Genomic DNA, 23,274 nt, shown 5'->3' with positions numbered 1-23,274 from the left:
CCCTCACTATTTTTCTTCTTGCAAAGAAAAATAGATTTTGAATTTATACATTATAGCAAGCCAGGCATCATTTTGCCTGTCCCTCCCACTTCTTTGTATATTTTACATCTCTTGAGTGCATGATGTGAAGGACCCAGTTACTTAGGAAAAGAAAAAGGGATTAATGAATCAGAAATGCTCTTCCCCCTCCTGAGTGAAGTACAGAAGACTCCTATGTAAATGCTTCACGCATTTAAAAAAAATGAAGCCCTAAGGCAAGCACAGCACATGCTTAGTATTCACTCAGTATACTTAAACAGGAACCCTTAGTTTATAGAAAAACCAAAAGTTATTCATCTCCATACATAAATTAAACCTGATTTTACTGTTCTGTCCAAATATTTCCTGTGATATTGTACTTGTAAACATATAGTTATATTTCATATACAAGGGACAGCAATATTTTCAGAAGAACTGCATGGATTTAGCCATACAAATCCAATTAATCTCAATAGAACTTCTATGGCTAAATCCCTGTGCTCAGCTTTGACATTTTAGAAGCAGTGGGGGAGGTTTTTCAAAGAGTGAATATGTATTATACAAAACTCAGTTTTCTCAGAAATAAAATACCATGTAGATACTTAGAAATATCAAAAAACATTTATGTGATTCTGTCAAGAAAATCACATTCTTAGGAAAGTAGGCAAGGATTTCCACAAAACTCTTATTTTACAAAAAATAACAGTATTATCCTGCAGCCTATGAGATAAAACTAATCACATATATACATTAGTTGGATAAATTATTCTTATTTTACCTCCAGTTTTGATCTTTTTACTTCATTTGCAGTGCATCTGCCTCTCATATGAAATTCGTTAAAGAACGAATTTAATCTAGTGTTCACAGTTGGAAGATGCATTTGGGATGCATAAAATTCATGTTTTTAAAAGATCACTTTAAAGAAGTGACTTAGAAGTGCTGTTTAGAAAGACAATCTTATTTGTCACCACCTTCCTCACTTTTTTTTTATTTACAGTCCTAAACAAGTTAGAGAGTTTAAGAATAGAAAAAAAACTACACTCAACCAACTTCAGCAACAAGGAATGCAGCTAATTTTGACTATCTATTAGAAGATATCTTCAGGTCCTAGAAAAAATTTATGCGTATACACATTAATGCACACACACAATACAGGCTGTGCAAAATCTTAAATCACTAAGTTGTCTTCTTCATGGAACTGGAACTCTCCAAATCATCCAAAGGTAACATATCCTCGTAGAGAACTCTTTCTGGAACATAGGCTGTAATGGTATGTCCCTCATAAATACACACACACTTATAGTACCAAGTATATTTAATACCTCCCTATGAAGCTCTTACAGAAAATAAAAATATAATTCCAGTAGCTGAACTACTAAAACTTACAATTCCGTATAAAAAAAGCTACTCTTAGGTGCCTTCTCCCTTCCCCTAAAGCCATCAACAATCAGTACCATTTCAGTTCCTAAACCAAATACCACTAGAGATGCATGTTTCCCATACAGCAGTTGAACAGTTACATCCCAAGACTCTTGCAACTGTAGAAGTGATATAAATAATGTTTCCTTTTATGATAATGTAGATTTTGCATTTGCCAGTAGTTTTTGTATGGAAACCTTTTTTTTTCCAGTTCAAGTATAAATCATACAGATGCAGTGGAGACATTTTTTGTTTGTTTTTGTTCAAGAAGAAAAAGTAAGTGACCATTTGGGAATTAGCTGGACATATAAAGTATTTAACAAGACACTAAACAATTAGGATAAATTCACCTAATACAAGCCGTCATGCTGCTGCATATTCTATCTGTATATGAATTGGTTAGCTAGCTGCTCACAGGAAAGCCTAGGCCACATGCTAAATGAGAAGTTTTATTTAAAGCTTGTTGTATTTCAAATTAATAATGACCATTGCGGTACTGGATCCTCAAATCACACTTTTTGCCTGAACTGCATGATAAAGTTAGTACTTCATAAAAAACTAAAGCCATCAGAAGCAGAAACATTGCTAAAGCATTTTTCTGTAATGGTGTGTTCTGAAGGCCTTGTAACTGGACAACAAATTCATAAAAGCAACAGCATGTTACAAAAAAATATACATTATTGTTGGGGAAGATGAAACAGGAAAGCCTTATAAATATGATTGCCTGACAAAAGATTTTGGGAATACAAAAACTATAAGCGACATCAAAATGAAGGCCACCTTTGAGATACCAAGTCTTAGTTACTGAACAACTGGAAAACAATGGTATGGCCGACTGAAGGTAATCCCCTTTTGATTGAACAATACCCTCTGCTTGCAGGCAGGTCCAAGGGTCAGAGCAGACCCTACTAGCTCAGCAGAAGGGGTCCAAAGAGTAGTTTTTAGGAGTTAAGATGTAACACTCTATGGTAATATAACAATTCTTATAGGCTGTATGTAAATGCTATAGGATTTGTATCTTGTATTAGATTGGTTAGTGAAAATTAGAATATTCAGTACAGAAGATCATTTATTGTATTGTAATGAGGACTTCTCGACCACTCTACTTACTCCCTTACCCCCTTACTCTCTTACTTACCTCCTCTTCACTCACTCTTACTCCACTCTTACCTACTTGCTCTTACTTTTACACTCTTGCTCTCTTGGGCCTGCTCCGAGCTGCGGCTGGCAGCTCTAAGCAGTGCCCCTATACCCACGTCCTTTGCAATAAACCGCATGTTCCAAGATCTGACTTCAGAGATGTCTCGTCTCCGTCCGTCCCGACCGTCCGACCCACCCAAGCTCCTACACATTATCAATTGGAACAGTATCTGACTTAGCAGTCTATCTGGCCAGAAACTCTCCTCAGAGCTTTCCTTGAATCTTGCTTTATTAAAAAGCTTAAATTTTGGCATACAAAAGTTCAGTAGTTTTGTGTACAAAAGTTTTAAGAATGTGAGCTTAATTAAACATATGTGATAAAATCTTTAATAGACTAAAATATGAAATTTTTTTGTGAGAAAGATTTCTATTCATAAGCCTGTCCCAATGCAAAAATCTCAAACACCCTCTGTTCATGTCCCTTACAACCTCAGTTTTTCCATCTCCCTCACAACTCAGAATCACAGAATGGTTGAGGTGGCAGGAATCTCTGGAGGTCATCTAGTCCAACCTCTTTCTCAAGCAGGGCCATCTTGACCAGGCTGCCCAGAACCATGTCCAGATAGCTTTTGAGTATCTCTGAGGATGGAGATTTCACCACCATTCTGGGCAACCTGTGCCAGCACTGACATCACCCTCACAGTAAGAAAGTATTTCCTGCCATTCCTCCTGTGTTTCAGTTTGTGCCTATTGCCTTGGAATAGAGCAGCAACTCCTTCCTGTGGCTCGTTACATCTCCTTATCCCCTACACGCCTCCTGCTCCTCCTGCTTCCCACTTCTCAGCCTAAGATGCTCCACACCCTGTGTGCCTGGGTCTTGGTTAGGTCCTAAAGATCATCACATTCAAACATATTGAGCACCTGGGTGGGGCAGCCTCAACAGAGGTCTCCTCAACAACTCCTGCTGCACTTACCTGCTCCAGCCAAAACAATGTTTGGATGTGGACAAATGTATAATTCAGTAACCAAGCACCAATATGTTTATCCTTTATGACAAGTTGGTTTCTTGGTGGGATATTTTTTTTGTTTTGTGTTTGTCTTGTTTTTCAAGATATAACCCAAATCCTTCTTTAAAAGAAATCAGAAAATTGAAACAATCATGAGATTCCCATGCAGCCTCCTCTGACCAAACCATCTTGGTGGTTTTTAGTAACAGTAGCTCATTGAAGAAATCACAGATGAAATACAGTCAATAGCTATAAACATATTCAGGACCACTTCCTTCACAAATAAACTGTTAACCATTAATCCAGAAACATAATTTCCATTCAGTTGACTAATAAAATGATACCTCACTGTAAGAATTTTTGGAGATTATTTTTCATCGTCATTATCTAGGCTCAGGATTCAAGTTTCAGTTTCTAAATGCTTATTTTCTTCCAAGTGACAAGACTCTTTAACTTCTGCCTGAGTGCAAACCACAAAAAACTGTGTCTCCCTGCTTTTAGGCTGGCTCATCACCAGCCAGAGCCTGAGTTACAGTTCCCAGTGGCAGAATGCAGCCTATTCAAAACAGCATGATTAATTTAGCTAAAAAGAAAACCACAAGCAGAGAGAAATGGATTAAATAACAACAAAACCCTACATACATATGGTCTTATCTGAGACTTGCCTTGTTAACATTCCACTTTTTTCAGCCAGAGGGTGAAGCACTTGCTGGTACTGCCCGAGTGCAACTGCAGCCTCTGACACTATAACCTGAATCCTTCCCCCTCTCCAACACAACCCAAGGCTGAATTCAGGTATTGTTCCTCCCATTACAAAGTAACTGAAAGAAAGCCACTGCCAGGTTCCCAGAAAGCTGGGGAAAAGCTTAACTGCATTTAACCCTTTGGGCTCCCTGGAACCAGCTGCATGACATCCTCTGGTGCTAGGGACCCACACAGCACCCACAACTTGTGTGCTCTTTGTGGCTATTGAAAGCTGCACTTGAGAATGCCACAGATGACACAGGCAAAAAGCAGGGAAATGGTCCTACAAAACCAGAGTTTCATTTTCTTCAGTGTGATCAGCTGTTACATTCTCCTATAAAGATCTAATGGGAGAACTAGAAATGTAATATGATATTAACAACTATTCACTTTCTATTTTTTTCCTCCAACAAATAAATATATTCAACTTTACAAATTTGTTCCCTGCGTTCTCTGTAAGTGTTGAATCCAATAAGGTAATGAACTGATAAGAAGGCAGCTGTGCCCAAAAATACACTATCGCTTCATTTATATGACAATTATTCTCAACAAATACACACTGGTATGTTTCTTGTGCTCTGAATGGGAAGTAAAGATATCAGTATATATGTAATGTCTATGGATATCCAATGTACCACAGCTGCAACTTGATATGTAGAGCCAACAAAGAAAAAGCTGGAACAATGAGGGAAAAATATCTCAAATCCTGATGAAAGTGACTGGCAAATATTATTTAACCAAGTGGTTAGACTTATATTTGGAAGAAAAAGATTGATGACTTACATTGGATCCACTAAATATCTGACACAACCAAAGATTCCAGTGACACATATGAAATTATCACTAAAGTTAGCTACTTAGTAAAGAAGCAGTCCAGATATCAAGATTTATCACAGCTGCTTTTTTATCCAAAGTATTTAGTCTGACAACTTAAATTAAAAAGAAAAAAAAAAACAAAACTAAAGAATTTCAGAAAAAGATGGCCTTTTTCAATACAGATGGATACTCAAAGGTTTGCTTGTCTTCTACGTTTTAGGACTAAGTTATATATTTATATATATATTATTTATTAAGTGTCATCACTTGATATTACATCCTCTTTCCTTGAACTTTTTCTGGTAGATTATTACAAAGTAAGACAACACCTGCACATCTTTTCAAGATGGAAAATGTCACTCTACTGATGTCTCCATTTATAAGCAGTGAGCAACCTGAAGATGCCTGTACTGTGTCAGTGACCACAACTACAAAGTGCCCCTATATTAAGGATGTGTCTTGCGTGTGTGTGCACGTGGTCATGTGTCTGCAGCGCAGGGCAATCCAGTATTTCTCCAGAACAGCCATTTGTTCTAACATCATGGCAAAACAAACATAAAACAAACAAACAACAAAACCCTCAACATCAACAACAAAAATGCCTCCAAAAATTAAAGAAAACATAGGCACACTTTCATGCCCATTTCAAATTCCTGCCTCTTTTAGAACATATTAGGATTTAACATCAAAATGAACAGCTTTTCTCTTACTACCTAACCTAATCCAGTTAAAAGTATTATGAAGATGCCAGTGATTGACAGTTACATGATGACACACTTGACACACATCACATCTGCCAATACTTACTTTTTTTCCTCATTCATGCAGGCTGTTGGTTTTTCCTTTTCCCCAAAAGAATATGGTATTTATTCGGTCAACATTTCCTAAGTCAACATGCATGAAAAATTATTTAACTAGCTTTTTAACATTTGGTTGTAAAATAAGAGTTAATAATTTTTAAACAAATTCAACTGCTCTTTGTCAGTACTTTTATTCATATGAAAATGACCTTAAGCAAACCTATCATCTGATGCAATAGATACTCTATATGGATTGCACTTTTATAGGTAACACAGATAAGAGTATTGTTCTGCTCATGAGGCAGAGGGAGTTAAATCATGAAATATTCGGTTTTAATTAAGATTACTGTATCAAAGGCAAGGCTTAATGCAGAATTGAAGTAAGGATCAAGGTTAATGCCTATTCTAAGGCAAATTTACATAAATTATGTTTCCCTAGTATACCATGAGTCTTATTTTGTTAATTTATACCATGTGAGACCACAGAAATTAAAGATGGAAAATATCTATTAAGTCATCTTCACTCTCCTCCTGCCAATGCAAAGTTCTTCTTCCTTCTTTTAAGTTTACATCTGAATCCTTTGTCTACTGTCATTTGCAATAGTTCAAGCAGTGGGGCATTGCACTAAAACTTCAGGGGAGACTATCACACACTTCAGCATCTCCAAAAGAAGGGTTTTTTATAGTATCCAAAGCTAAGATTCCCCTCATCTTATTTCATTACTCCCACTTAGACCTTTTTTGAACTCTTCTAAATGAATCCTTTCTTGGCCCTTGAAGCCTATAAATACCTTCAGACATTTTCATCATCCCCTGGTAGTTATTTAGCCAAATTAGTGTAGGGATCATCTCTCTTCATCTGAACATCACCAAGCACACAGATAGCTATAAGTAATAATTACATGTGTTCATTTCCTTTAATCTTTCTTCACAAGTCATTCCCTTCTAGCCTTTAATTTTTGCCAGTCTTCATGCTTACATCTTCGTTAAAGTGTTACCACTTTGCAATTATTTTCCTTTCTCTGAACAGCTTTATTTAAGGTTATATCCACTTATGCATGCCAGCTTGAATTTACCACTTTATCTTGACTTTTCACTGATGTGTGTAGGTTTTTGTTTGTTTTTTTCTCGTTTGTTTTCATAAAACATCTGACTCAAATCACTTCTCTGTTCATGTCAAACAAAAAATAAAATTACTTGCACTAGAGGCCAGCCTTTCTGCTTATTAAAAATAGCATATAAGTGCCTAATAAATTGTTTATATTACTCATTATTTTTATGTTTGGGTCTTTTTCCAGGTTTTAGGCACCATCTATTTTGGGCAATCAGTCTGAAATACCTTTGGTTTTTGGAGTACAGATAATTAACCTTTTTTCTTTGCATTTGCTTTTTTAGTATCTAAAAAATACTTTATTTAGTATCTAAGGTACCTATGTTTATCTCCTGTCATATTGATGACTCCCTATCTTGTTTGCTACCTTTCCTCCTCATCACTCCAACACACTGAGTTACCTCCTGTGCCCACGCACAATGTAGTTACAAAAGTTTCACCTGAGCCAGATGGAGATGGCAAATTGGACTGGAGACTGGCTCACTCTAGGGAATTCTAGACACTGAGCAGAATTAAAATTTGGGCTATTTTTGATATGGGAGATGAGAAGAAGATACTGGTTTGAGTGTTAATCCAATCATGGATAAAACTTGATTTCTTTCCTGCTAAGGAGATACTGTCATGCTACATCTCCACCTGTACCTTTTCATTTCTCCCAGTCATCCAGAGATGGTCTGGTTCTGGTCATAACTACACAGAAAACATGTTAAATCAACTGGCCAAAGAGCATTCCACAGGCTAGTCCCACAAATTGCATACTACAAGGTTAAAACCAGCGAGGTCTCAATGATTTATCTAGGAGGGAAGCAAAAAGGCAGGCCAAGAACAAGGACAAGCAGCAGACCAGCCTACTGTGCAGTACCTCCAGTCACCACGTGTTGCCTGTTAGCCATCCTTCCCCCTTCACTACTTCTACTGGAAGCCCATCACGTTCTTAGACAGAAGTTGTTAATTTAAACAGAAAGCTTCTCTATGTCAAAAGCTGATTTGTAAGAGCTTAGTACTAGGGTGAACACAACTCTCTGTCACTATTAACTAAGAATCAGTCAGCTCAAAATGAAAGGTAGATTTTTCAGGGTACAATTAAAAAGCAATACAGAGATTTTGTGCCGTTGATTCCTCTGCTATACCTGTTCAGTGAATCAGAACAGATTACTTCAGACTGCCAGTCTTCTAGACTGTCAGCCTAGCATCTTTCACAAGCACTATAGTCACACAAATTATTAAAAAGCTTTTCTCTACACCATCAGTGTCATACATCCATTAGAGGCCATTCCACACTAGAAAATATCTGTTGCAAAAAGTCTTCCTAGGCCATATGCTAGTAATAAATAAAAAAGGCTGGAAAAGATCATTTTATAACAACAATCTTCAGTTTTCTTCTCATGTCTGTGTGGTAATCTCTTAAGTCAATCTGTTTACTGTCTGTATCTACTACACTAGGGGTTTTTTATGTATATGATTCATTATTTCCTCTTTTGACGTTCTCTTTCATATTTCTTGCCGAGATATCTAGAACATGGAACACCCACTTGTTCATTTTATGTAGGTCACAGATGGTCAACAACACATCCAGCATTCTTCAATTATTAAACTAGACCAACCTGGATCTTCATATTCTCTAGCTATGTCTTTCAAAAAACATCCCAGTTACCACCTCTCCTATTTTTTTTTAAACTCACTACTAACCAGAGTCTGAATTCAGAACTTTTCAGAAGACATAGATGTACCGCCTGTATATCCTATTTCTTATAGTGGAATGTTTTAGTATGTTCACAATAGGATGATGAAGCTCCCACAGTTCATGTACATTCTGTTTCAAGAAACATTTATGACAGGTGAGCAGGCAGGAAAAAAAAGTATGTAAAAACATACACACAGAAAGATACCTCTCAATTCTCTATGAGAACTGTTACGGACACTAGAACCTGGTCCTGTTAGAAATGGCAACATATATAAATTTTATCTCATTCATAAATAACTACTAATTAGAAAACAAGACAACAATCTGAAAAGAGTTTGAAAGTACAGAATTTTTGAAACTGAGATTTTTGTCTGGTTTTGGGGGGTTTGGTTTTGTTTCGAGTTTTTGTTCATGTTTGTTTTTTTTAAAACACCTTTCTCTACATCAATAACAGCAGGGTAATGAATGTTCATCTGAATGAACTTGAAGTTGCACCATCACATGTTAGTGAAACACACCTACAGATCAGCATCTGCTCATCTAAACTAGATCTGTCTTCAAATATTTCAATTTTAGTTTCAGTTAAACCGTGCCCAAAAATCCACACTAAGTCTCAGTAATATTTTTAAATTTTATCTCTAAAACACTTCCTGAAATTCAAATAACTTACTGGCCTTTCATTCTTTTGGTAAATGTTCTATGGCTTGCACTTGCAGAGGTTGTACCTAACCTCTTTTATTTCATATTTCAAAAAACAAAGGTAGAAGATCCTTTCTTGACATATTTGATATTCTCACATTGAAAAACATCACTTTCAGAGTGTTTTCCACAAGACACTGAGCTATTCTATAGTTGCTGTAATTGAAATACAGTTCAAAGCTGTAGGGTTCAGATTGCAAGTTCTAAGATGTAAAATAACAGGTCATCATCACAGAATTCTGCAAAATAAGTTTCTATTAGAAAGAGACAGAATTTCAGCACCCCATCCTTAGGAATAAGGCAAAAGCAGTCCAGAAAAAAGGGATAGGAAGGCCAACACCAGCTTTCCAGCCATGCAATGCAACCCTGGGCATGCTCTTCCCAATTACTCACTGCAGAGTGAGAGCCCAACTTAATCTGCAGGAGGAATTGGTGGGAAGGTGTACAAATCAATCACCACCCCCAGTCTGCAAGCATTTTGACAAGGAATATGACATACAAACAGGGATATTTGATGTTGGCTTTTCCATTTGTTTTACAAAAAACTCAGAATAGTTACTGAGGAAACACTTGGTTCTTCGGGATAGAATAGCATTACGTAGCTATAATGCAAATGTTTGCATCTGAGGCCGTCTTGATTCCATTTCTAGAGGATGAAGGAGTCAGTGCATCAGGACATGGCTCACTGAAAGCTAGTACAGATTTTAAAACTTTTCATTAACAGAGTGGGTTTAGATGCTCATGTCTGCATCAGGGTGCATGTCTGTTTCTCCGCATTAACTAGAAAAGCACACTGACTAGCTCAGATGTACTTCTATTGTTCAGACACATACCACATTATCACATTATTTCTTCTATCATCTACCCTCCTCCACCTAACATGAGAAATTAAATCATACAGTGGGTAAGGACAGAAACTTTTTACAGCACCTATGCAACTTCAAGATATATAGCACCATTTTCAGCCATTATAATTATCATCATCATTATAGCAGCTTTTCCAAGTCTAAGTAGGATTTGTTTCACATTGTTTTGTTGTTCTTCATATTTTAAATGAAAAATATTTGCAACATTTACTAAGAATATAAACTTTCCGTAAACGAGATTTACTCACACCGTGCTATCAATTTTCCACATTGCTCCCCCCAAATATCTTTCAGTTTTCATTTCCATAGATGGAGAAGAGAGATTATGTAAATTCCTAACAATTCCTCATCTACCAAGAGGCATTCTTTTGTGAACAAGCTTCATATTTTGAAATCCTCTCTTTTAAATTAACTGCAATGCAGCTGCTTCTTTTGTCCAAGATACTGTGGCAAGCCCCACTATCTGCTATCAAATGAACACAGCCAGCAGCAGAGGGTCTTTAGGGGAGGAGGGGTGTCAAGTACAAAGTCAGTAGCTAGAACTGACTGCAGCTGGCAGGGCAGAAACAGTACAAGCATTCACCAAAGTGATTCAACATATTCTTTAATGTACCATTTTGCTACCTTATGCTCTAACACTGTTCATGTGCACAGTCTCAGGACTTTTCAACCTCATAAAAAAACAGAACGTGTCCCTGGTACAGATACAGTGCTACAAATCTATTTCACATGTGATACAACAAAATCATTTGTATTGAAGTGAGAGGTGGGGTATAAACACCTCAGGAGAACAAACTATAGGTAGGGAGAAGTAAGAGCACATTAGGCAGGGACAGGAGGACAAGAGACCCTGTAAGAACCAGTCCAAGAAGCACATCAATAAAGAGAATATAACACTATAGTCAACTCTTTGACCAATGATTCTGAACCATCTTTCTTGCTACTACTGAAGTTGCAACTGCATTCATTACTGTATGTGCAGGGAAGTAAAAGATATTTAATAAGCAAAGGACTGTCAAAAGAAGATCTTGACAGGCTATCTGTGTCCCTACAACTCACTGAAGTGAACTAAGGAGCTAGTAAAGCTATTTCGGCTGAAAGACAATGACAGCAAGAAGTACAGCAGGTAAAATTGGCCTTTAGTAGCCTTTCAGCTAAATTCTACATTAGTCGTAGTTACCAGGGATGTGAAGAAACACGGCACTCGTAACTGTAACTATTTATTTAACTATTTAACCACAAGAGTTAGTTCTAGTTTTGAAACTGTCTTTCAATTAACCAGACTCTACACAAATGCTCAATAAAGAGATGTTTCTTTCCCCCAAACAGGTTGTACTCCAAATGGTGAGAAAAAACAGCCAATTACTTCTAAGAAAGACGAAATTTATAAAGAGTGTTAATGATGTTACCTGAGGGCTTGAAAGGTTCTTTCTAGTCTTTAATCATATCTTTCTAGGCATATCATCTTAAAACAAGAGATTTGAGAGAGAACTAATGAATTTTATCCTAATGCCCTAATTTGCTTTATCTCAGTATTGCATCCTATCTTACTTCCATGAATAGCTGGTGATTCTGGAATAGACTTTCTGCATACACTAAATGGTTAAAGCAAAGTGATTAAAAAACTTATACAGGCTGTTTTTAGATATATGTATTATCAAGAGAGGTTGTGCAGTACTTGCTTAATTAATCTTTGCTGTCTTAACACATGAACCAGATGTACTATTATGTTCTTTGTTCTTCCCTAAAGAGGGGATGAGCCGATTATTTATCTCCAAACAATAGGAGTTCATGTACCACAGTGAAGAATTTTTTTTTAATTGGGGAGGCAATCACTAACAAGCTTCAGCTGCAACTGCTTGATGTAAACACAGCACGAATTTGTTCCTGGAGTATAAAACGATGTTCCTTCCAGTAAGTACATGAAACCAATTTCTAAATAAGTGTGTAAAGAAAGGGATGGAAAGGACAGAGTTTGGAAGGAGGAAAACCCTGGTCTGTCTTTCATGTATTCATATTTACTTCTTTGATACACTAACACATTTCATAGATAAGTTAAGATTTGAAGCTTCAAATACTATTTACAAATAATGCGCCAAGAGAACAGAAGTTAAAGAAACTGCTGGTTGATACAACACATTCCCTAGGTTATACAGCATGCAATCTAAGACATGTGAAAGGCACAAGGGAATATATAACATGTTCACAGGGCCACAAGAATACTTTGTGAAAGTTATTAACAGATTCACAGAGTATATAAACTCTTCATCACTACATAGCAAACTTACATACCTACCTCCATCACAATTTCTATTTGATTATATATAGAAAAGTACAAATTTACAATAAATCAATTTTACAAAGCCTTAAACACAGCTACATCCTGGTCAGCAAATTCTTAGGGACATGCTACACAAATAAAAAACTAACATCAAAAAGCAAGGAAGTTTAGAATTAGTAAGATGTTCTAGAGAAGATACTTAGGAATTCTCTTTATCTTCCCGATAAACTTCATCTCATCTGAAGTCCTCATTCCCCCTTCCCTCTCAATAGTCCTTGCCTTGTCATAACCAAAATTTCTTCCGTTAAACTAGCTTTCAATAATTCACAACAATTTGTCTTCAATACACTGTTTTTAAGACGTAGATTAAGTGCCAAGCAGGAACCTATTACTATAAGCTCTTCACAGAAATAAGGTAAGTTTTCTACTTTAAATTAGTGTAAAGAAACAACTCAAATAGAATAGAATAGAATTTGATTAAGAAAGCATCCTAAGAAATTGTAAAGCTGTATTATCAATATACCTCCAAAAATGAAAACTAGATCAAACTAGGTCAAACAACATAACATAGGTAAAACACTACTAGTTTTTCTAAAAGATCTTTTCTGTATCAATTAAAATTAGAAGAAATCACACGTCAGTCTCTTCACAATTTTAATTAGAAAGTACTACTTGAAGTAAGAATACTTTTATTTTTATTCACAGCTGTGCTCAGAGTTGAAAAAAAAAATAGAGTCAGCTATTTGGTTAAAAGTAATGTTTTCTCCTTTCCTTTTGCTTAACAGCAGGCTCTCTCAGGCTGCCATAGTTGGTGCCTAAGTGCTAACTATGTCACCATGCTGTGCATCACATTAAGTTCCCATTTCAGCTCATGAATTTCTGCCAGATTAGTCCAGTAACCAGTAACAGAAAATGAGAAAATGGGAGTTATTTATTACCTCTTACCACCATCTTCCCAAACCTACAGAAAATCAACAGAGTACTGAGATCAATACAATTCAGTACAATAAGATCAATAGATTACTGCACTTTTTAACCAATAGCCAGATCCAGGAAAATAAAGTGTGTCAGATGCATCATATACCTATAAAAGGATACAGGATCAAAACCAGCTAGGATCAAATACAACAGTAATAATATAAAATTGTCTAAAAATACCCCCACAGCTACAAATTGCCAGCTGCTAAAAAAGATGTTCTAACAATACAAAAATAATCTTTTAGGTATGGGCAACCATGAAGTCACAGGATCAAAAGGTTGCACTACAAACCCACTTGGACAATAAACATGCAGGGATATATGTTTTATATGAATGCTGTGTGAGATATATGACATTATAGAAGACTAACAGATATTCTGTGCTGGCAAAATGTGTCTTATGTATCTTCACTACACACTGAAAGAGGACGGGAAGTTTATTTAGACCAGTAATGAGAATGAGATAAGCCCGGAGTCTACGGTTGGTATTTGATCATTCCTGTCATTGGGGAGCTCTAAAGATCTTCTGCTTGACCAGATAGAGAGGTATTCCATAATTCTAAATAGTTCTCAAAAAGAAAAGAAAATTCAAAAATAAGCTTTTAAGACCTTTTCCCATATAGTTCAATTTTTTTTGTAAAAGTAAATGCTTCCCCCTGCATGGAATTATAGCAGGATCATTCCAGAGATGACAACTCCTGTGGTCAGAATGAATTAAGCTGTGCAATTTTATGTACCTTCCTCTGAAGCAAGAGGACAGTGAAATGCAAACAGTCATTTTCAGGTTGAATCAATAGGACAGAAGCAGAGGATGACACCCTCTCTTGTAATTTAAGTTTAAAACTCAAGAAGTGATAAAAATGGGAAATACATGAGAATACGTTTGCTTATATTCCAGAAACAAAATTTGAAAAAATCTACATACACAATAAGCTCCAAGAGAAACATAACTTTCACAATCATCTCCCTTCTGAATATTCACTATTTAAGAATTCCATCTTTCAACAACATATAAAATAATTATTCAAACATATAAACATTTTTGTACGCAACTATTCAAGTCTACCAAATCGTAGTAGCGCCTATGGGTGTATAAAGCAAAGACACTCTCCAATATCAGATGCATGATATGCTTCAATGACGTCTTGAATCGGTTTGCAATATTATCTATGAGATAAAAAGCTTTTTTTTAAAAACATTCAACCAGAAGACAAGAAATCTCGCCTCAATATAAACTTTGGTCATAAAGATCTAAATGCTAAGTTAATTTGAGAACAGGATAGAAATATATTCTTCCAAAGTCACCCCCACATTTATGTAGCTAATGTCTGCTATGAACTTCTCAATTATTTCAGGTAAAATTTTAGCACTGACTCTATCCATTTATCCAAAAAAAGGACAAGCACAACACTGAGGGAATTTCACAGTAATAGGGAAGCAAAGAAAAGTGGTTTAACAGAATCAGCAGGAACTGTCATTTTTCCAGCATTTTTCTTATTTAAAAAAATTTAAAGATTAATCTACTTACTGACATATAACCAGTATGAGAACATGCTCTGTATTTCTTACATACTGGAAAATAAAAATGGCTCCACTTATCTTCATTCTGCTTTGTAAGGCCTCTTAGGGAACAGTGTAAAACAACACACATCTTAAACCAGAGCTTTTTCTGTAGAAATTCACCTACCTGCTCACGTTTTAAATAGAGGGTATTCTATCAGCATTAAATAATAATGTTAAAGCCAGATGCAAAATGTTCCTATGAGGAGTCCCTGTAACAGCAATGAAAGCTGGAACACAATACAGCTGATCTAGCAAAAATGAATAATTCTTATTCTGTCAAGAGTTGTCAAACGTGGAATGAAAAGCTTCGTATTTTTAAACACTAACACAATCTGAGCTTGTAGAAGCTATTAAGAGTGTTTTCCATTTGGAAAAACCTGCTGACGGTACTCATAGAATCAAATCACAGAACTGTAGAATCATAGAATCAAATTCCTCTTTATCAAATTGCTACATCAAGGGAATGTAATGTAATGCAGTAACAGAAGTATAATCAGGATGTGGATATCTGGTGTCCAGAAAGGCTATGACATATATAAGCCGTAATACAAATCAAGTAGATAACAAAACCAGGCATCGTTCCAATCTTGCAACTTAAATTTTACCATAGCTGTCAATTTACAAAAAAAGGGTAGTTTAAACATCAAATTGTCATCTGAAAAAGAAAGCCATAAAGCATGCTTCCAACACAACAGGGACAAAGAAATCTCACAGGTAAATTGCCAGTTTACATACAGAATTTTAGGTATTTCTTATTCTATTCATGTAAGGCAGACAAAAAAGCCAGAAAAAAGAAAAAAAAAAAATCTCTTCAATTTTTACACTCTAAGAAAGGGCACTTTTTTCTTCCCTTAATTACAGAAAACTACATTCCTCTGGCTCCCTCCAGCTGGAACTATGTTATGTACATCAGTGGTTTGTGTATTTCTAATAGACCCATATCATATGGCACTTAACGCACTACTCTAAATCTCATATCTGCATTTATTCTGACTTCAAAAAAAAGTTCTTACTCCGTGGACAATTTGCAATGCTATTTCTCTTTATGACAGATTGAAAAATTTTAGGTCCATTAACCTTCATTCCAAATTCTTACACATTTATAACTAAATTAGTTTTATGAATTTGTGATACTCTTAAGAAAATTCAAATGCTTTTCGTAGATCCAGTATCAAAGAAATAAGAATGTCTAATAAATGAAATACAGACTATGATGTGTAAGATACCTGATGTGTCTCCATATGCTCATAAACAGCCTTCCTAGAAATCTCTGACTGCAAATGCACTAGAGCAGAAGTAAATTCTAACTATACAACTATCTGAAAATATTTGCCAAATATAATGAGTAACATTAAAACCAAACCTGGGATAACCCAAAGTTAATGCATTAGAGTAAAAATGCAAACAGAACCGAGGTTACTGATTAGTTACCTATTTGGTAATTTTCAGCTGTTATATACTCCGAGAAGTTCTCAAACCTCTCTGCATAGATGTTTTTCCAAATATTCAGGGATGTATTACCAGAAATAAAAAATGCAAAAGTATGCAAGGCAAATGGCTTCATTCCCTTTTACCTTAGATGACATCATAGCTCAAAACTACAAGTAGATCTAATCAATCCTCTTTATGAAAGGCTATTTCACAAGAAAGCAGAAGCAAGACAAAATGTCTAGAAAAATGAAAAATGATCAGGAGAACTGAATTAACTTGAAGAAGCAATTACTGAATAATTTTGCTAGAGGAAAAAGCATTGATTAATTTTGGCCTGTAAACCATAACAACAATATCTGCTTGCTTACTGATTGTGATAAGAACAGCCTCTTCAATGTAAAATGACCTCATTTAAATTAAATTGGTGCTGATAATTCTTGCCCAATGCTTTGTGCATAAATTCATTTGTGACCTATACTAAGGCACATTTTATGAAAAGCATTATGTTGTATTTCTGACTTTCTGTTTTCTGTGGGAAGCCTAAAAGAAAACACTACTCCTGTACAAACCAGAACTGAACACTCACGGAACCTTAGCAGAAAGCGCTTTCAGGAGGTTTTATAAAGTTTCTTTGTATCCCTCCATTCTGTTGTAATTGCACTTGGACACAATGAATATTTCCTATTCTGCACTATATTCAGTGGGTTCATATGGGCACACAAATAATACTCCTGGTTGTTCCTGCTGTACCAAGTAAGAAAACTCTGACTTCTCTGTTGTTGTAGGATGCAGACTGAATGCCCCACAGTCACATTGTTTTTTGCACTGTGTGAAAGTGCATTAGCCTCTTTTCAACATTTTCACCATGTTTTATCTTTTAAAACACTTCAGCCACATGCTTAGCCATATATCCAAAGAGACCATCAACTCTGCAAGTTCTGTCCCAGCACAGAATGTACTGCCCACTGCTGATGGCAATATCATCTTCAATCTGTTAAAATATTATACAAAATTGTATCTGAAGAAAAACATTTTAAGATCTCATCCTCTCAAATGGCTGCAGAAATCAATAGTTCTCTAACCTCCAACTTCTTGGTTTAAAAAATAAGCAAATAAATTTAAACAAATTCAGTGACCTGTTATACTAATACACAATGTGTTAAAAAAACAGTATCATAACAAATTAGTAAGAAAAACAGTGAATATTCTGGAGAAAAATGAGCAGTGAAAACTCCTCAAATGAATACAGACAATTTATGTATGTACTGAGATCAAGAAGCTATAATTAAAACCCCCAAACCTTACAGTAACTTTCTCTCAAAAAATCCTTACTGGATGCGTGAAAAGTTTGATTAAAAAGAGCACAAACCCAAGAGAAATTTCAACTTTTAAGGGGGTAACTGAAAAAATTTTCATTTGCAGAAGAAGGAAGCACTTTTCTTCAAACCTATTTTAAGTTCTGTTGTATTTTATATTACTTTGCACTGGACATTTCAATATTTTTAATTAAAATTTAATGTAAAAATTGCTTTATAACTTAAAATAGTCTTAAATAATTTATAGAAATCAATTTTTATATAAACAGATTTAATTATAAATTCTTTGCCCTAATCCAGTTAAGATTAAATACAATATTTTTATAGCCTAATCTCCAGATATTCAGAAAATAAAGAATTACAACTATTCTTTGATAACACTGCCACCTAGTGCAAACTCTAAATTAGAATGAAGCATTTCTTTGAACTTGCTCATTCTATAATTTAGTCTAAGGTGGAACTTACCATGTCCAAATTACGTCTTCAGTACTACTTAACTGAACATCGGAATAATAACATTTGTTCTCTTACCTGGAATGCCTGTTAAATATGCAGCTATACTAATTTTGAAAATACAACTGTAAAATGCTGTTAGATAATACATTCACATCTAGTGTATATCAAAATGCTTTTGATAGCAAAAAATAAGAGAATACAAAGCTAACGTCCTACAAACAAACATGTATGTCCCAAGAACTTTACATTAATGCAGACAGTAAACTGAAATATTACTTGGTTAAACTTGGTATCTAACAAGGAAAGGTGGAAAATAATTCAGTAAATTAAAGTACAACTGGAAAGCAGAAAGAAATTGAGAATTTCTAAGGTGAAAATGATATCTAAGAATGAGGTTGATAGTAGAAAATCATATTTATACAGAATTGGTCAATATACAAACTGACAAACCCAGAGCTCTAGAGAAAATACTAGATTTACTTAATTCAATGCACTTCTGTAGCTATGCTGCCATCTAGTGAAACGGGATACTTTTCTCTGCAAGACTTAAATTTTGTTCAAATGAAAAACAGTACGTATGTGTACCACAGCAAACACTGTTCACCTGAAAATACCTTATTCCCTCTGCTTCTTCTTCACCACTACATTTTTGTACCATGTGTTACAAGGTAACTAATTTCAGCCACTGGACAGTAAACATTTATACACTTAGCCCGAAATGCAAATGGGCTTACAGACTTCAGAGAGAAACCAAGAACTGATCAGCACAGACCACAGTCCAGGACCAGGGAAAAAGTTAGCTATTAGCAGATTTCAGACCATTACACAGATGAAGTACTGGATTCACAGCTAGTAATGCAGATAAATATTACTCTGAACCTTCAGTGTAAACTACCTGTTGTGTTGTGGTTGTTTTCTCATTACATTTAATTAGAATGATGGCTTAAAACTTTGTGAATTTCAGACACTAAAAAGCAAATAAAAAAAGTAAATACACACTCACCTGGGAAAATATATTTGCAGTTGGAGCAACTCTGTTGTCCACAATACTATACAATATTGCTAACAATCTGTCCAGGGGAAATGGCTTCGGCCCAAGGAGGTGATTGCTGGTCTGCAACAGAAACACCACTTTTTAATCCAGTAGGTCTTTCCTGGAGTACCACATGATGTTAATCTCATCTTTTTGGCCTCTGGGGAAGCACTGTGATTCACAGTAGTCTTTCATACCGCCTACTTATATGTTATGGAAAACACTGAATACATGCTTATCGATCAAGAAAAAGATACAGACAAAAAGTCTATTTAACATGGCAACTGTTCAAACTGCACAATTAATAGGAACATTTCTGAGCTGTAACAGAGGATCTTATGCCAACTTTCCTGTCACTAGATTTATACATTTACTTGTCTTATTTAATGACCTTGCCCAATCTAAGGAATAAAGAGGAAAGGCTATGTTTTATGGCATTCAAATAATGAATCACAGAACAGCTTGTGTTGGCAGGTAGTTTAAAGATTTCTTCTAAAGGAGGACAAAACTGGACAGAGTATTTTAGAGGCAACACAAAGAGTGCTGAGTGTAAGACTCAGAGTGCACATGCCTCCCACAGGTTTAGCTGACTAAAATAAAGAGTTCAGATGGCTGAGCCCAAGGTCAGCTTCTTGGCTGGTAAAAGCTGCTGTATAATGAGCTACCAGCCAGCTACAGACAACTGTGTTATCAGAACACATCAGATTTACTCAACTTCACATCTACAGAGCTCTTTTGCACCTTACATACCTCACACCTCAGCTGACAAGGATGGCCTTCATAGGCATTACAGATTGCTGTATGTAGTAACACTGCATTCACTTAAATTCAAAGAAATACACAAAGTCCTGATTGTTCAATGGTAAGCATTTTCAAAATAACCAATTCTACAAAAAGGAGATGTACAGTTTATAAGGCAGAACTGGGCAGTATTCCAAGTTGGGCAGCATAGTTAGGACTACAGAGATTTATGACCCACACTTTCAAAAGTTCTTACAAGGGAAATACTTGTTTTATTTTAGGTTTGTATTTAATTCTCTCTACTTTGACATCCAGTTGCCTTTTCTGTAGTGTACAGTGATTTCTTCTTACTAGCAGTGCAGCCAAGACTAAAGAGGATTTTCAAGGCAAAGTTTGTTTCAAAATGCTTCTGGGAAAGAACACCTCAAATATACCACAAGCACCTCTGTGGCATTAAGTCGTCATCAGCAAAACACAACCACCCATTTCTTCAGGAAAACCAAAAAGTACTTCAAATACATGTTTTAACTTTTCAAATCCAGGAGGTGTCCCCAAAGCTACCTCTTGGCTAACAAAGCAAGCTGTGTGAAGAATCATGGAAACACATAGTTGTTGGGGCTCCTCCCCCCTGCCATGTGGTCCTGGGGGAGGGGACCCTGGGCTAGAGGGGTTTCCCCACTTTCTGGTCAATCCTGTTCTCCATTGGTTGTTTTGTGTTCCCCTGCCCGGGGGAAGACCCTGCTGGTCCTGTGATTGCAGCAGCTCTTCAGCAGGACGCCAGCCATGCAGCTGGAGAATAAAGATCTCTAAAACATCTATCAAGAATCAGTCCCTAATTTTTTCCACGGGCCTCGCTGTCCTATACATGTTGCAGAAATCCCCGCTGCAACACATAGCCAAGACTCCAGCATGGCATCCTCAGACAGAATGCAGACGTGGTGTGAGTTATGAACTGTAAAATCACTTGCCCTTCTGCTTCTACACATGCCAGTTCTGTAAAGCAGATTCTTTACTGTTAACAAACAAACAGACTAATTAAAAACAGCGCACTCCAAGAAGCTAGCAAATGCAGTTAGCATGGAGCAATCTCTGATCCTCTGCTTAGTATATACAGTTACTTCAGAAATTTCTTGCTCTACAAACAGAATACTGTTTGGAGCTCTAAAAGAAATGATTCCCTCTAGAAAAAGCAGAAGAGTTAATTCTAAGAGAATAAATTCTTGGAAGAGTAACAATGGTTTAGAAATTCCTTGAAACATAACATGGTAAAGAATTAGAATTTTACACATCCTCTGCAAGGAGATAAGGCAGAATGTTACACAGGATAGTATTTATAAAAACGCAAGGGACTCAACATCTCTCAAAAACAAAAAGAGTCAGAAAACCTGGTAAGAAAGTTTTATAGCCATCAAATAACTCTGTATGTCCTCTATCACCTTTCCACCTAGGCAATACATCCATTGTTCAAAATGACCTTCCCTCAGTTGCCACTATGTGTGCCCATGCTTTTTATGTGCAGTGCCAGTTTCATGTTCCCTCTGTTTACCTAGCCTAAGTCTTTCACCATCCCACAATTGCAAGCCGTTTATTCACATTCCAAAATGTCACAAACAAGAATGAGAACCCCAAGTGTTCTTTAAAAGCTTAACCTGAGCTCAATTATCTGCACAAAAAGAAGAAACTCCTTAACCTCAATTGACTGAATTTTCAATCTTTTTAGCATGTACTTGAAGACTGAACAATACCTCTCCCTTTTTTTGTAATGCAGGAAGTATTTCCAGACTTCTCTGGTTGCTATATAAATGAAGCAGGTTCAGCTGTAAGCCATAAATTCTGATACAACACAAATCCTAGACTGAAGCTGAAGCAGACACACAAGATAAACACACCAACACATTCGATCTTCTGACAGACTGATACGTGAAAAAGTTCACTCCTGCAAAAATTGCTTCACCAAGCTTCACCAAGAAGATCTCTCACTTGTCACTAAACTGGAAAAGCATTGTTCCAGGACAACCATTCAAAGAAACACAACAAATTCTGCTTTTATCAGCAACAGGGCAATTAATAGAATGGTAAGTCAGTTTCTTCTCCTCATTCACAAGATTCACTTGTTCTAATTAAAAAAACCCCCACAGCTTCTGGACTGACATAGTTAAGAATCACAAAATAGATTTTTAGTCTTGCTGTACCCTAAACTTTTATGGAAGGATTTATTTCATCTAATGTCAGCCTCCTGCCAAGCCGGTACAGACTGCCAAACCAGTTTCCTCAGTTCCCATACAGCCAGTAGAAATGTAATCAATACAATTTGTGGTGCAATTCATCTGCCTGAAGGTAGAACCTACTTTAGTGTGAGCCAAATCACACCCTACACTCCAATGACTGCATCAACTGGCTCTGCACGGGCTATAAACTGGTTTAGATGCAGGTACCCACGAGAGTTAGGTGAATCTGATCTGTAAAACACTTTAGACAAGCTTCTCTGAGCAAAGGTATACTGTCACAACAACTGAAGTAAATGAGTGTTTAGAACACCACATCTGTAATTCTTTATCCCTGTATTTCAATTCCTTCACTATAGAATTCTTTCTATAAAAATCTTTTAAGGAATATAACTTTTTTTTTTGAGATAAATGCTGATACTTGGCCACTCCACTTATGATGTCCTTTAACTAGCTTTACGAAACACACTTTGTTGTACACAAAAATATGGCTTTAGGAGACAATTTCACGTTACAGTTTCAATAAAATAAAAGTGTCTCTCTCAGAAATTTGTATCATACAAAACAAGTGCACCAAAAATTGTTATTTCTGGAATTCTGCTGTTTCTACAGTAATCAATGACACAAAATGAAATACAAACTCACAAGTACAGCAGAAAGAAAGTACTTGCTGGCAAGCTCAGCTTAGAAAGATAAAATACATACCTTCTCATGCTTCTTCATGAAGTTGGTCTTTCTAATTTTCCCATGATGCTGCAAAACAACAGACAAGAGCAAAGATAATTAACACAGTCAACAAAGAATGTATACACGACAAACAGTAGTATGTTACACTAGGTCTACTACTTTACTACACTTCTAGTATTTGCCTTTGATGTTACTACCAATCATTCTTACTATAAGCCCTAAAATTACACTTGCCTTACTTCTTGCTTCACCTTGTCCC

The 23,274-nt window shown here is 36.0% G+C and overlaps 1 protein-coding gene across 5 annotated transcripts in view; it reads right to left on the bottom strand.

The window, feature by feature from the left end:
- ORC5 (origin recognition complex subunit 5) overlaps positions 1 to 23,274 on the bottom strand; it is a 66,654-nt gene that overhangs the window by 20,119 nt on the left and 23,261 nt on the right. For 3 of the 5 annotated variants that reach the window (XM_042018393.1, XM_042018394.1, XM_042018397.1), the window contains 2 exons: positions 23,034 to 23,081; positions 19,333 to 19,443 (listed from right to left, as the gene is read on the bottom strand). In XM_042018393.1, the coding sequence (XP_041874327.1) occupies positions 19,333 to 19,443; positions 23,034 to 23,081 (159 nt within the window). Of the gene's footprint in view, positions 1 to 5,987; positions 6,029 to 11,610; positions 14,731 to 19,332; positions 19,444 to 23,033; positions 23,082 to 23,274 lie in introns of those variants that run through there. The other 2 variants (XM_042018396.1, XM_042018395.1) reach the window with 2 other exon arrangements.

This window comes from Corvus kubaryi, unplaced genomic scaffold (assembly GCF_017639235.1).
Source record: "Corvus kubaryi isolate FWS band 111438036 unplaced genomic scaffold, C.kubaryi_AGA036_p1.0 137, whole genome shotgun sequence".
Lineage (NCBI taxonomy): Eukaryota > Metazoa > Chordata > Aves > Passeriformes > Corvidae > Corvus > Corvus kubaryi.
The sequence above is the reverse complement of the archived record's forward strand: the minus strand, read 5'-3'. Positions and strand labels throughout refer to the sequence as shown.